This window comes from Astatotilapia calliptera, chromosome 3 (genome assembly GCF_964374335.1).
Source record: "Astatotilapia calliptera chromosome 3, fAstCal68.1, whole genome shotgun sequence".
NCBI lineage: Eukaryota > Metazoa > Chordata > Actinopteri > Cichliformes > Cichlidae > Astatotilapia > Astatotilapia calliptera.
The window spans coordinates 82,778,586-82,793,198 of NC_137424.1; the positions used below are offsets into that span (position 1 = coordinate 82,778,586).

The following is a 14,613-nucleotide window of genomic DNA, read 5'->3' on the forward strand; positions in this document are numbered from 1 at the left end:
GTTTCATTTTTAATTTGGACAGAAACATTGTGATTTTTGTCTTTTAAGCAAATATAGCAGTCTGTGACATCACTGATGAATCCATCAGTTTTGTTTGAGCCTGTTATCACTACACAAACGTTTGTTTAGTCTTTCCTGAGAAATAAGGTCAAAAACATGGCAGTCAGACATCCCACGCTGGGTAAAGGGCACTGTTGGTGGCTACACTTACTGTAACGCCCAGTGATTTTAGAGAATATCAGTAGTTACACACTACAGTGGGATATCCCAGCACTGACGGTAAGAAAATGCACATTATTAAGTAAAACAGGCACATTCGAAACAGAAATAACTTTTTGTAACAGCCAAATTAAACTTGGAGCTGATTTAGAAACATCACCTTGGAGCACTGTATGTTACTGTAATGTTTTACACTGAATGACAAACTTTACTGTTGTCTATAGTTTAGTGTTCACTGCTGAAAGCAGGATTGGGATTTTGTAAATGTGTAAGTGATTGACTTTGTGGAGATCAGAGTACATGAGTGCGTTTCAAACACGTGGCTGTTACAGTGTATGTGGGTGGGGACGATCAGCCGATATTTAGCAGAAGCTGACACTGAGGATTATCACAACCAGTCATGGACCGTCTCTGGATCCTGAGCTGCACTCTGTGTGTCCTCCTGAGCTGGATGCATGTGGATCAAGCGGTGGCTGAACCGTGAGTTTGTCTTCAGCGTGTTTTTGTCTGTGTGAGTTGTTCACTGCAGTAACTGCTGTATGTGTGATGCTGTATGCAGCCAGTACCTGGTGGCCATTCCTGCAGTTATTGAAGCTGGAGCTGAGGCCAAATTCTGTGCAACTCTCCGACAGCCCAGTGGGACTCTGGTCATGACTGTCACTTTGATGTCCCGAGAGAAGAACACAACCTTATTCACGCATACGTCAAATGAGGCCTTTCAAACCTGTGTTCAGTTTGAGGTTGGCAACCAGCACTTTCACACACAAAATGCGTTTGTTAGTTGTTATCGTAAGCATTATTAGCTTTAATGACTATCTAAATATCCCACTGTCTCAGGCTCCTTTGGTACAAAAGGAGGTGCAACATTTTCAGGTGGAGGTACGAGGAGACACATTTTACTCCAAACAAGTCAGAAAAGTGATGATCCGAGCGTCTGATCCCTTCACATTCATCCAAACAGATAAACCCATCTACCTCCCTGGACAAAAAGGTAACAATGTGCTGTTATGTTATATAAGACATGTAGTTCATTCAAATTCCATCATCATGAGCCAGCTGCTCCACCATCTCCAATTTGTGTAACAAGTTTTATGGTCCAAAATTTGGACACACATGCAATGATTGATGTGAAAGTTGTGCTTCATTTAGCAGACGCTTTTCAAGATATTTAATACGGTCCATCGACCGAGATATTTGTTCGCACTTTGAAATCTGAGTCCATCTTTGAATATAACTATTTTAAAAATTCACAGTAATGCAAAATAAAAGATGCAGAATACTCAGAGTGCACGGCCAAAGGACAAAGGCCATATTATATTACTCAGACATGATTTATTTTTTGTACTATCTGTCCCTGATTAGAGTCAAATTCATTTTATGTGAAAGTTTAATGGTTTTATCTTTAATAGTTTTATTGTTCACAATTAAATTATGTTCAAACATGGAATTGAAAGCACCAAAATGGAGGGCCACGGGTGCCAAAATGTATGAAACACATAATTAGACAATAAATGAAATGTCTTGTTAATTAAAATATAAATTAGTGATATCAATTAAATTTAAATAAATTATATATATATATATATATATATATATATATATATATATATTTGGGGTGCAACAATACCTGTATCGATATTGAACCGTTCGATACAGTGCTTTCGGTTCAGTACGCATATGTATCGAACAATACAAAATTTTCAATTTATTTTATCAACTTTTCTTCTGTGGACGCTGTCTGTGTTGAGAGCTCAGTGGATCTGCGCTCTACAGTGCAGCCTAGGTGGGGTAGTCGAACGCGGTAGCTCGTTTACAGAGATTTGCCGTGTTGTGGCGTTAACGTCATTTCAGGTTAACGCTGACAGCACTAGTGGGGAACACAACGAATATGACTGCACATTTACGCCGACATCATCCTACTGCAAAGACAAGTGGAAGCAGACAAAAACAACAAGCACGCATGCTACAAACTTTACCCGAGTCATTTAGACAGCCGTTAGCACAGGATTCTCCTCATGGGGACCTGATATGTTTAATATGCTGCTGAGAATATAGCCCAGAAGATAGATAAATAGTATAGCATTTATTTTGGAAAGAGCCATTTCTCTGTAATAAACTCTCTTTTCCAAAGATGAGTGATTTCTCCATCAGATAGATTTATATATTTTTTATTATTTTGTTGTTTCAGCAACATTACATTTAAAAACTGTACTTTTGAGTTAAAATATAAATTTATAATTTTAATAAATGACAAATTAAAAAAGCATGAACATTTTTTTGTATCGAAAAAATATCGAACCGTGACACCAAAGTATCGAACCGAACCGTGAATGTTGTGTATCGTTGCACACCTAATATATACATATATATATAAAAACACCCAGCATGCCCCTGCGGGCGGTTTATCCTTCAAGCTCAGGTCCTCTACCAGAGGCCTGGGAGCTTGAGGGTCCTGCGCAGTATCTTAGCTGTTCCCAGGACTGCGCTCTTCTGGACAGAGATCTCCGATGTTATTCCCGGGATCTGCTGGAGCCACTCGCCTAGCTTGGGAGTCACCGCACCCAGTGCTCCGATTACCACGGGGACCACCGTCACCTTCACCCTCCACATCCTCTCGAGCTCTTCTCTGAGCCCTTGGTATTTCTCCAAATTCTCGTGTTCCTTCTTCCTGATATTGCTGTCATTCGGAACCGCTACATCGATCACTACGGCCGTCTTCTTCTGTTTGTCTACCACCACTATGTCCGGTTGGTTAGCCACCACCATTTTGTCCGTCTGTATCTGGAAGTCCCACAGGATCTTAGCTCGGTCATTCTCCACCACCCTTGGGGGCATCTCCCATTTTGACCTCGGGACCTCCAGGTTATACTCGGCACAGATGTTCCTGTACACTATGCCGGCCACTTGGTTATGGCGTTCCATGTATGCCTTGCCTGCTAGCATCTTGCACCCTGCTGTTATGTGCTGGATTGTCTCTGGGGCATCTTTACACAGCCTACACCTGGGGTCTTGCCTGGTGTGAGAGACCCCAGCCTCTATGGATCTTGTACTCAGAGCTTGTTCTTGTGCTGCCATGATCAGTGCCTCTGTGCTGTCTTTCAATCCAGCTTTTTCCAGCCACTGGTAGGATTTCTGGATATCAGCCACCTCCTCTATCTGCTGGTGGTACATACCGTGCAGGGCCCTGTCCTTCCATGATGGTTCCTCGTCTCCCTCCTCTTTCTTGGGTTTCTGCTGCCTGAGGTATTCACTGAGCACTCGGTCAGTTGGGGCCATCTTCCCAATGTATTCTTGGATGTTCGTTGTCTCATCCTGGACTGTGGTGCTGACACTCACCAGTTCCCGGCCCCCTTCCTTCCGCTTAGCGTACAGCCTCAGGGTGCTGGACTTTGGGTGAAACCCTCCATGCATGTAAGGAGCTTTCTTGTCTTGATGTCAGTGGCTTCTATCTTTTCCTTTGGCCAGCCTATTACCCCAGCAGGGTACCTGATCACGGGCAGGGCGTACGTGTTGATGGCCCGGATCTTGTTCTTACCATTCAGCTGACTCCTCAGGACTTGCCTGACCCTCTGCAGGTACTTGGTGGTTGCAGCCTTTCTAGCGGCCTCTTCATGGTTCCCATTTGCCTGCGGGCTCCCCAGGTACTTGTAACTGTCCTCTATGTCTGCAATGTTGCCTTCTAGTAGTTCAATCCCCTCAGTTCTGACTACCTTCCCTCTCTTTGTTACCATCCGACTACACTTCTCCAGTCTGAACGACATTCCAATGTCATTGCTGTATAGCCTGGTAGTGTGGATCAGTGAATCGATGTCTCGTTCACTCTTGGCATACAGCTTGATGTCATCCATGTACAGGAGGTGGCTGACAACTGCTCCGTTCCGTAGTCGGTATCCGTAGCCAGTCTTGTTAATGATCTCACTGAGGGGGTTCAGGCCTATGCAGAACAGCAGTGGGGACAGAGCATCTCCTTGGTAGATCCCGCACTTGATGGTGACTTGTGCTATGGGCTTGGAGTTGGCCTCTAGTGTTGTACGCCACATCCCCATTGAGTTCCTGATGAAGGCTCTTAGGGTCCCATTGATCTTGTACAATTCTAGGCATTCCAGTATCCAGCTGTGGGGCATTGAGTCATAGGCCTTCTTGTAATCAATCCAGGCAGTGCACAGGTTGGTCAGTCTGGTCTTGCAGTCTCGGCTGACTGTTCTGTCTACCAGTAGCTGGTGTTTTGCGCCTCTGGTATTCTTGCCAATTCCTTTCTGTGTCCCGCTCATGTATTATATATATATATATATAAAAGATAAGATAAGATAAGATAACTCTTTATTGTCATTGCACAGTCATACATAGTACAGTAGTACAATGAAATTGGAAAAAATGTCCTACGTCGGCACTACATATAACACAACACGACACGATATGACACATCACAACGCAACAAACAACACAACACAGTATATTAACTTAGTATAAAAGTATATATGTATATATATACATTAATTAAATATCAGTAATTTCATTTAAAAAATGTAAAAAAGTATTGAATGATCTCAAAAGTTTCTTTTCATCTGGATGTTTTCAGTGGGGAAATCCTGAACTAGTGACTTTGTTTTGTTCCAGCCAGGGTGCGATACCAGAGCTCTGCTTTGCACTTCTTCCATGTAGCGAACAGCAGATTGTTCCTTCAGTGGGCTGGTTTCAGTCATTATGCAAATGTACTGTTTATAAGATTGAAACCTGCAGTCAGCTGAGATTGAAGAAGTCACCTGGATCAGTGACGCAACGTTTCTCCACTGAAAACGTCCAGATGAACAGAATCAACTTTTGGAGATTTACTTACCTGGATAATTGAGCGTACACCAACACATATTTAGGTTTTTATTTCTGATTTCCAGTTTCCAACACATATTTAATGATCTTTTTATATATTCAATTCATTTTTTCTCATTTTGATTATTTACAAGGATATTTAATTATTTCATTGTCCAATTATTGGTTTTCAATTTAATTAATTATTTTGTGTTCATTAATCAGTTTTATCTGTCACCCATCAAACTCAGGGACACAGACAATTTAATGCTTTGGCTGGGTGTCTGTTTATTTAGTGTGCCCTGCTTAATGCACACAGCCATTCGGACCTGATGGAGCTACACTATAAGCAATATTTTAAAATACTTGCCGTGTCACCAAATATGATTTTATTATTTTTATGTAGTGCAACCTTCAAGCATTTGGTCGGCCTGTCCACATAACCACCAATTCATATCAGTCCCTTATCTGAGATCTGTATTGACTTGCTGTGTAGGGTAAAAATCAGATGCTGTGTCCGTTGATAAACTGCAGTGACAGATTAATTCACGATGCACTGCAGCACAGCAACCATGAAATATTTAATTGAAAATTGAAACTCAAAATACATAATTTATTAATAATAAAATTGTTTAGATATTTAATTAATTATTTCCATTTTAATTAGTAATGTAATTAAGTGTTTATTTTGTTAATTTTAGCAGTCATGGCCCCAACCCTAATGGACCTTTGTTTTAAAGTATAAGGAGAGAAAGAGAGACACAATCTCTTTAAAATTTTTCTCACAGTGAATTTCAGAGTCGTTGCGATGGATAATAAGATGCGACCGGCCAATCAGCTGGTGAGTTTTTGAACAGTGTTATTAATGATGCTGTTTAGAATTGAGATGCAGTGATTTACACAACAATTTCTTAACTCCACCTGTCTTTGGTTCTTTCTTTCAGTATGATGTCATTGAACTTCAGGTAAGAGAATATCTCCAGAAAAGGTTTTTTACTTCTGCTGTAAATGCATCAACACAATGCTGAACACATGGAGTCAGACTTGATTGTTCCCTGCTCACTGCTTATGTACACACTGCTTCTGCAGTATTACTCCAGGTCACTGACAGTTTCAAAACTGGACAAATTGGGTTGCATATATACAGAGGTGGGTCGAGTATCCAAAAATTTTATTCAAGTAAGAGTAGCATTACTTTAAAATATTATTAAGTAAAAGTGAAAAGTAGTGTACAAAAAAATACACCAGAGAGATTGCTGCCAGCGCTCGTAGGGTCAGGTGCAGCTGCCATTCCAGCCAGTCTTTAAGCCTGTATAATGATATTGACAACAAAGAGTTGTACTGGTCTTACAGCCAACAGGAAAATGTCCAGAATGCCAGATTACCAGTCAAGCCCTGCTGTCACCACAACTTTGCACTGCCAGTAAAGTTAGAAAGCTAGCTCCCTGTGACTCATAGCTGACAATGGCATTACCAGCTTATTATTCCTTTCATTGGTATTATAGAAAATGAACAAATAAACAAATGTTCAAAAGAATTATTGTGTTTTTACACCTGCCTTTTCATTCCCATTGTTGTCATTTTAGAGGCAGGGGAAACCATATGTGTATATATATATATATATATATATGTGTGTGTGTGTATGTATATGTATGTATGTATCTATAAAACTACTATGCGTATTTGCTGTCACTGCAATTTGATTTAACAGGATCCTCACAGTAACAGGATTGGACAGTGGCTAAATGAAACATCCAATAGTAGAATACTGCAGCTTTCTTACTCCTTGGACACTGAGGCCCGTGAGGGACCGTACCAGATCATTGTGTCAATGGGTGAGAGGAAAATATCTCACAACTTCAAAGTGGAGAAATATGGTAAGTCAGTCTTATTTATTCTTAAATTCTTTGTTGTAATGGAGTGCAAATGCTGACATTCATATTTCCCCCAGTTTTACCCAAATTTGATGTGACAGTAAATATATCTGAAGAAGTGAGTATTGGGCAGGAAGACGTTGAAGCTAAAGTGTGTGCAAAGTAAGGAAAAGTTCTTTCAGGACAAATTATGTGTTGTAAAATCTGGAGTTTGGAGAGCAAATGACTCATAATGTTTACTTATTTTTCTTTAAACAGGTACACGTATGGACAGCCTGTACCAGGACGTGTTACAGTCAATGTGTGCAGACCTATTAATGTGAATAGAGGTTTTGGTATATCGTCGTACGATTACGATCTTTTGGCCATATGGCAGATGGGTGGCTCCTGCCACACAGAGACAAAGCAGGTACAGTTATGGCTTCATTTCTCTTTTTTTCTCTGATTCTTTGGGTACATTCAGGCCACTGCATTAGCATTACAGCACACGGGTTGCCTGCTGTACTCAGTTAAGCTGGCGCCATGTGTTGTCTTCACTTTTTTTTCCTACAGTTTCATTGTCTCATATGTCACATACTGGGTTATGTGCCTTCATTCAGCCGTGAGCTAAGGCAAGTGGTGTGTTTCATTATGTCTGACACACAAGAGAATACAATTTCAGACTGTTACACTGACACAAGCAGAATGAATAGCTACAGGGTTTACTGAAACATGCAAACACAAATAGAAATACAGCCTGAAGTCTCTCAGGCAAGCTTTCATGAGTTCAAACCCCATTGTTAGATTCAAAGAAGGACATGGGAATAAAGGATGTGCTTTTGCAACAGGCTGCTCAACAATGTGATACAAGTTCAAACTGGTTGTTTTCTAAGTTGTCTGTTATGTGTAGAAACAATAATCCCTTGAGGCAGGTGTCCTTGTTGTGCTTGCATGGTTCATAGGTCAACATAAAGTACCTGATGCAAATAAAGGAATGTAAAAAAAAAACCTTTTTTACAGTTATTCATGCATTGCTGCCCAAGGACCTGGAGACTGCATCTGATAGTGGATTTCAGCCTTATCCTTTGCATGTTTTGATGACATTATGCGCTGCAGATGATGAGATATTCCCCGTCTTGATAATTTTACATTAATGAAATTATTCTGTCATTGTTCTACAATTTGTAGACACAGTCTTTTGCAGATTTGTAAACCTCCGCCCATCTGTATTTGTGAGAAACTCTGTCTCTCTATGATGATCTTTTTATACACGTTTATCTGAATGATCTGTTGCCAGGTAACATAATCAGTTGCAAAATGTTCCTTCAGCTGTTTATGTTTAGTACAACTGACCCCTCCAGACTTTTGTCCCCCCACCCTGCATTTTTAAACCATATTGCTTTCATCAAATTCTAAATGAGCTCAAGTCTTTCATGACTCTGTAAAATCTCATAGTTTGAACATTTAATATATTTTATAGATTCGATTGTGAATGAGATTTGATTCTAATTTTGGTTTATTCTTGTATCAGTGATTTTCTTTCTTTATTGTTCTTTCCAGGCAGACAAGACTGGCTGTGCAACTTTTTCCTTCAACATGTCAATTTTTACTAAAATGGACCAAAAGGTGCTTCAAGATGTTCTGGATATCAGGGCCAAAGTGGAAGAAGAGGGAACAGGCAAGTTGTGTTATTCCTTTAAAATGACACATCGATGTGTATTTAACCAAAAAGGCATTCACAGATTGTAACATGAAAGTTTTTACATTCAGGTGCTTCACTCCCTCAAGAGAAGAGAGTCACGATTTCTTACGTCCTTGGAAAAGTGTCTTTCATTAACGTGCCCAAGGTTTGGGAACGGGGATCTAATGTGGAAGGAAAAGTAAGCCTAACATGTTGTTTTCAGCTCAGTTTGTCGTACAAAGCACATTTAAATTGTTTGTATTTTCCATTGATAGAGCATTGTGTTCTTCAACAGGTCAGAGCAGTGTACCACAATAATACACCAGTTTGTGACGCACCGGTCTACCTGTTCACGGGACAAATGTGGCAACCACGCTCACTACAAAATCTGACAACTGACAGCAACGGTGTGGCCTCATTTTCTTTCAGCACTGATAACTTTGACCAGGATATCCAACTCCATGTGAGCTGACACACGGAAACAATGTGTAATTTAATGCAGCCATGACAGCAGCATGAAGCCACAATTGGTTTCTGATAGGCTGCAAATGTCCAAATACCTCCCACAGTAATAAGCTGCAATCCTGAAACAGTTTATGACTCATCTTCCTCCACCTTTGCCTTGCTTATAAAGCCTCGTTGACCAATGTTATTTGTAGATCAAGTTTTTAAATTTTTGTTTCCTATCCCCAACTAGGCAAGCCTGACACCAACACTGGGCTACCCAGGATACAGAACTGCATACTATGACAGGGGATTTCACACATTATCCATGTCCCAGCCGTCTTCTCCTGATATTAAAACAATCAGCTCTCTAGAGGTACAGAAGAAGGATAAAGCAGTGTCCTGTGATGCAGAAGAAGAGGTATCAGTCAACTACACTATAGTGGGAGAGTCTCCGGGGTCTGTGGATGTCATTTATCTGGTGAGTTATCTCTGGGTTTACTACAAAGTTTACCATGGCCAGACCTTTTGTGTGTTTGCTAAAAAACTACTGTTGTAATGCCCATCATGACTGAAGAAGACACTTTCAGTCCATCATGAGAATCCAGCAGCCTCGATCTATAGTATAGTATAGTATTTATTTATTGTCATTGTCGGAACAATGAAATTGCGTTTGGGGCTTCCATACAACCCAAAAAAAAGAAGAAAATAATAAATACCCCTTAAAACCCAAGTGTACATATTTAACCCAGTGTGACTCCAATGCAATAAGACAATCCTTAGCAATAACATGAGAACATGACAAGTAATGTTCGTAGAAATTCAGACAGAGACCTGAGAAACATGACAGAGTACAACAATGCAACCCATTCAATATTATTGTACTGTGAGATATGATATCAGATATGATAGTTATCTATTTAAGAAAGAGGGGGAGGGGCAGGAGGGGGAAGAGAATAAAGATATGATGCACCAATGCAGACCAGTTCATTGCTATTAAGAAGTTGGATATGGTTATTGTCCGTGAGAGGGGGGCAGAGAGTTCAGGAGCCTCACAGCCTGTGGATACAGGCTGTTGGCCAGTCTGGATGTTCTGGCCTGTATAGACCTGTACCTTCTCCCTGAGGGCAGCAGATGGAAAAGGTGGCGCGCAGGGTGATGTTGGTCCCGCAGGATACTGTGCACCCTCCTCAGACAGCGAGTGGGGAAGATATTACTGATCTCTGGCAGACTTGTTCCAATAATTCTGTCAGCTTCTTTCACCACCCGCTGGAGTGCTTGCTGATCGGCTTTGGTGCAGCTGGGGAACCACACTAGAAATCCATACGTCAGAACGCTGCTGATGGCACAGTTGTAGAAGTTCAACATCAGAGATCTGGGTATGTGTGCGCTCCGCAGTCTCCTCAGGTAGTAGAGGCGCTGTTGGGCCTTCCGTACAACTGAGGTGATATGGTTGCCCCAGGACAGGTCCTCGGTCACAGTTACCCCCAAGAATTTAAAACTGCTCACCCTCTCCACCGCCTCACTGCCAATGAAGAGAGGCAGATGGTTGTTATGACCCTTCTTCCGGAAATCTACAATGATCTCCTTGGACTTTTTGGTGTTTAAGACCAAGTTATTGTCGTGGCACCATGACTCTAGTTGTTGCACCTCTGTCCTATAGTTTGTCTCATCGTTGTTGGATATAAGTCCGAGCACTGTAGTGTCATCGGCAAACTTAACAATGAGATTGGACGCGCAGGAGGAAATACAGTCATGGGTGAAGAGAGTGTATAGCAGCATAAATACTGATCCCGCCCAAACTATATGCTTTATCAAAAAGGAAAAAGCCTGAACGTAAAACTCGGAGGGCGTCTGTCTCCTGAAACCAAAGTGGAAGCTGGTTCCACAGACTTCAGGTCTGGTCCCTGTGCTTTGTCCCTCATCATTTTCTGTCAGCTTAGTAATTAGCCTCAGTGTTTGGTCCTTTGTTCATGATATCCTTAGTTTTCTCTCTCTGTTAAGTATTTATATTCTTAGGCCTTCTTAGTTTTAGTCATCTGGGTTCTGCTCTCAGTTAATCATGCTTTCCCTGTGTTTCCCCTGCACTTTTCAAGTCTCGTCTTTTAGTGACTCCACGTTTAGTTATTTTCTGTTTTATTTTTCTAATCCTTTGTTTTGTGCATCTTGGGATTCTCAGGATTTGTATGTGTAAAAAGAATTTATGTGTGCATAAAAAAGAATTTGTGTGTGGACTTAGCCAAAAAATACGTGAGAAACTCTGCACTCAAGTTTCAAGTTACAAGTACAAATTTTGACCCTATTTTTCTTCCTTTCATCTGATTGGCCAATGTCCTGTCATATAGTTAGGGCTGGACCAGGTGACCCTGAATCCTCCCTTAGTTATGCTGCAATAGACGTAGGCTGCATGGATTCCCATGATGCATTGGGTTTGTCCTTTCCAGTCACCTTTCTCACTCACTATGTGTTAATAGACCTCTCTGCATTGAATCATATCTGTTATTAATCTTATTGTAGGGTCTACCTTACAATATAAAGCACCTTGAGGTGACAGGTTTGGGGTTTTTTGCGCTGTATAAATAAATTAAATTGAATTATTTCGATTGATTCTCACTGAAGGCATCAAAACATCAAAATGAATGAACACATATTTAATCATTTGGTGAACAATGCCGAGCACTTGTTGGCCTTTTTTGCGCTCCATCTCATCCCAAACCATCTCCTTTGAGTTTAAGTCAGGTGACTGTGGAGGCCAGGCCATCAGGTGCAGCACTCCATCACTCTCCTTCTTGGTCAAACAGCACTCACACAGCCTGAAGGTGTGTTTGGGGTCGTTGTCCTGTTGGGAAATAGATGATGCAATGGCATGTGGCTGCAGGATGCTGTGGTAGCCATGCTGGTTCAGTGTGCCTTCAGTTTTGAATATTTTTTACAGTTTTGAATCCCCAACAATGTCACCAGCAAAGCCCCCCCCCCCCCCCCCCCCCAAACACACACACACACACTATCACACCTCCTCCTCCATGCTTCACAGTGGGAACCATGCATGCAGAGACCATCCATTCACCTTTTCTCTGTCGCACAAAGACACGTCAGGTGGAGCCAAAGATCTCAACTTTGGACTCATGAGACCAAAGCACAGATTTCCACTGGTCTAATGTCCATTTCTTGTGTTTCTTGGCTGAATCGTAGCATAAATGAATCACTCACTCACCCCCTCCCTCCTGGCTCACAGCTTCTTCTTCTTCTTGGTTGGCAACCAATGTTAAGGCGCATTTCCGCCCCCTGGCTCACAGCTCAGTGGACATTTAGATGAGAAAATATATATTTAACACATTTAAGGAAAATACTAATAAAATAAAATAAAAATAAATCAAATAAATGTTCCCTTTAGAAATCTTTTTTTTTGCTCTTTTTTGCTCTATAAAAACAGTTGTTTTTCTTTTTCAATCACTCATCTTAGCAGTAGGATTTACATGAAAATAGAAACAAATTAAGTTTGAGTGAAAATGTAAATTTTTTGGACTCTCTGGTCAACTGACTCAGTGACTCAAATGACTCAAAACACCCGATTCACTTTGGTGAGTGACTCATTAAAACTCGATTCAGCAAAAAGAATCAAATTTACCATCACTACCTGCTACTGGAACTCTGTGCGGCATTTATCTGGACTCTAATCTGAGCTGCTGTTAACTTGTGATTTCTAAGGCTGGTGACTCTGATGAATTTATCCTCAGCAGAGGTGACCCTTGGCCTTCCTTTCCTGGGGCGGTCCGCATGTGAGCCAGTTTCATCGTAGCACTTGATGGTTTTTGTGACTGCACCTGGGGACACATTCAAATATGAATTCTAACAGTTGTGTCAGCTGTGTACCAACCTGACTTCTGGACGAAACAACTGATGGTCCCAACCCCATTAAGAAGGCAGGAGATTCCACCAGTTGACACTGATAAGGCTCACCTGTGAGGTGAAACACGTCAGGCGAGGGTTTGCAGCACTGTTGTGCAGAAAAGTTGTGTACAGGGCTTTGAGTGCTCAGAAAGAGTAGAAAAGCGCTATATAAGAACCAGTCCAATTACCATTACCATTCACTGCCAGTAAAGCAAAGGGCGACTACTCTGAGGACTCTAAAACATAAAACATATTTACAGTTATTTATATATTTTTCTTTGCTTCAGTATGCATCTACATTGTAGAAAGTATTAAAATTAAAATTAAAAAACCACTGAATGAGAAGGTGTGTCAAAACTTTTAACTGGTAGTGTATATCCACCAGTGTTGGTCAAGTTACTTGAAAAAAGTAATCAGTAACTAATTACTGATTGCTTCCCCCAAAAAGCAATTAATTACTTAGTTACTTAATTACTTTTTAAAAACACAATTTACAACCTGAATAGGTGATGAAGCCCAATTCTACTTTTTCTGCATAATCCATCATACAAAATGTAATCAAATGAAAAAGTCTCTTTTTAAAACTTGTTTTATTAGTTTTAATCTTTAAAGTTTATGCATCAAGCAAACATTACATTATATGCAACATTCTCTGACTGGAAGAAATCTGTTTAACATTTAAACCTATTTTCTGCACATTCCAGCAAATAAAATAAAATATTTTTTGTGTTTACACTCAGTCTTTCAAATAGATGCAAGTAAAACACAGCAGAAAATAAATAAAGTCAAAGACTCAGCGGTCCTGTTGCTCTATTTTCACCTGTAAAGCAGGAGTGGGGTAGGCGGAGGTTTACCCTGGTGCAGGTGTGCCGCGGTCAGTGGAAGAATCCGCCAGTTTCTCTGTGAGTTTCCCATTACGTCGTAGCTACTCGGTGCTTGTTGGAAGTTTAGGGTTTTTTTCACTGTAAAAAGAAGTTTTCTTCCCACGCACAGCGGACACTAATGTTTGTGTCACTTTTTATGGAATCAAACTCAAAGTAAGGTCAGTACTTCCACGCTTTAAACGCTGCACGCTCATACTCTCTCTGCACTCGATATATGATCCATTGTTGATCTGCACACAGCTGATGTCACGAACGTCGCACTTGCTTACGTCACTGTCATGAGACATTCTCACAAAAAAATCACAGTTTTAGTAACGCAGTAACGCAGCGTTCCTACGGGAAAGTAACGGTAATCTAATTACCGTTTTTGCAATAGTAATCCCTTACTTTACTTGTTACTTGAAAAAAGTAATCGGATTACGCGTTACTGCCCATCTCTGATGTCCACAGATATCAGTGCTAGTTCATTCTTGTTTTTAAATGATTTCTGTCTTCCAGGTGTTGTCCAGAGGAGCTGTCACCATGCAAGGACAAACACAGGTTGAAGTGCAAGATAGATCGGGTAAAATTCCCATATTTCCACAAATGCCACAGCCAAGCATTGACGTTGGTCTGTTTTGTTGATCTGTGGATGCATGTTTGGACCTGTGTTTCAGTGAATGAGGGCCAGGTGTCCTTTAAAGTCAGAGTGTCTCCTGAGATGGCTCCAGAGTTCCAGGTTGTGGCTTATGCCGTCCTGCCAAGTGAGGATGTAATTGCCCACAGTGCTGACTTCTCTACTGACAAATGCTTCAGCAACAAGGTGAGTGTAATTCTAGAGGTGTGCTGTGTGTTT

At 40.9% G+C, this 14,613-nt stretch overlaps 1 protein-coding gene across 1 annotated transcript in view; it reads left to right on the forward strand.

Moving 5' to 3' along the window:
* The first annotated feature begins 559 nt into the window (after positions 1-559).
* Positions 560-14,613, forward strand: part of LOC145425989 (alpha-2-macroglobulin-like) — a 37,984-nt gene continuing 23,930 nt past the window's right edge. The window contains exons 1-14 of the mRNA XM_080299514.1: positions 560-699; positions 779-959; positions 1,057-1,210; positions 5,814-5,866; positions 5,970-5,990; positions 6,737-6,902; positions 6,977-7,061; positions 7,158-7,308; positions 8,439-8,556; positions 8,649-8,758; positions 8,855-9,022; positions 9,257-9,484; positions 14,277-14,340; positions 14,435-14,580. Of these exons, the coding sequence (XP_080155640.1) occupies positions 620-699; positions 779-959; positions 1,057-1,210; positions 5,814-5,866; positions 5,970-5,990; positions 6,737-6,902; positions 6,977-7,061; positions 7,158-7,308; positions 8,439-8,556; positions 8,649-8,758; positions 8,855-9,022; positions 9,257-9,484; positions 14,277-14,340; positions 14,435-14,580 (1,725 nt within the window). The 5' untranslated portion in view covers positions 560-619. The remainder of the gene's footprint in view (positions 700-778; positions 960-1,056; positions 1,211-5,813; positions 5,867-5,969; positions 5,991-6,736; positions 6,903-6,976; positions 7,062-7,157; positions 7,309-8,438; positions 8,557-8,648; positions 8,759-8,854; positions 9,023-9,256; positions 9,485-14,276; positions 14,341-14,434; positions 14,581-14,613) is intronic.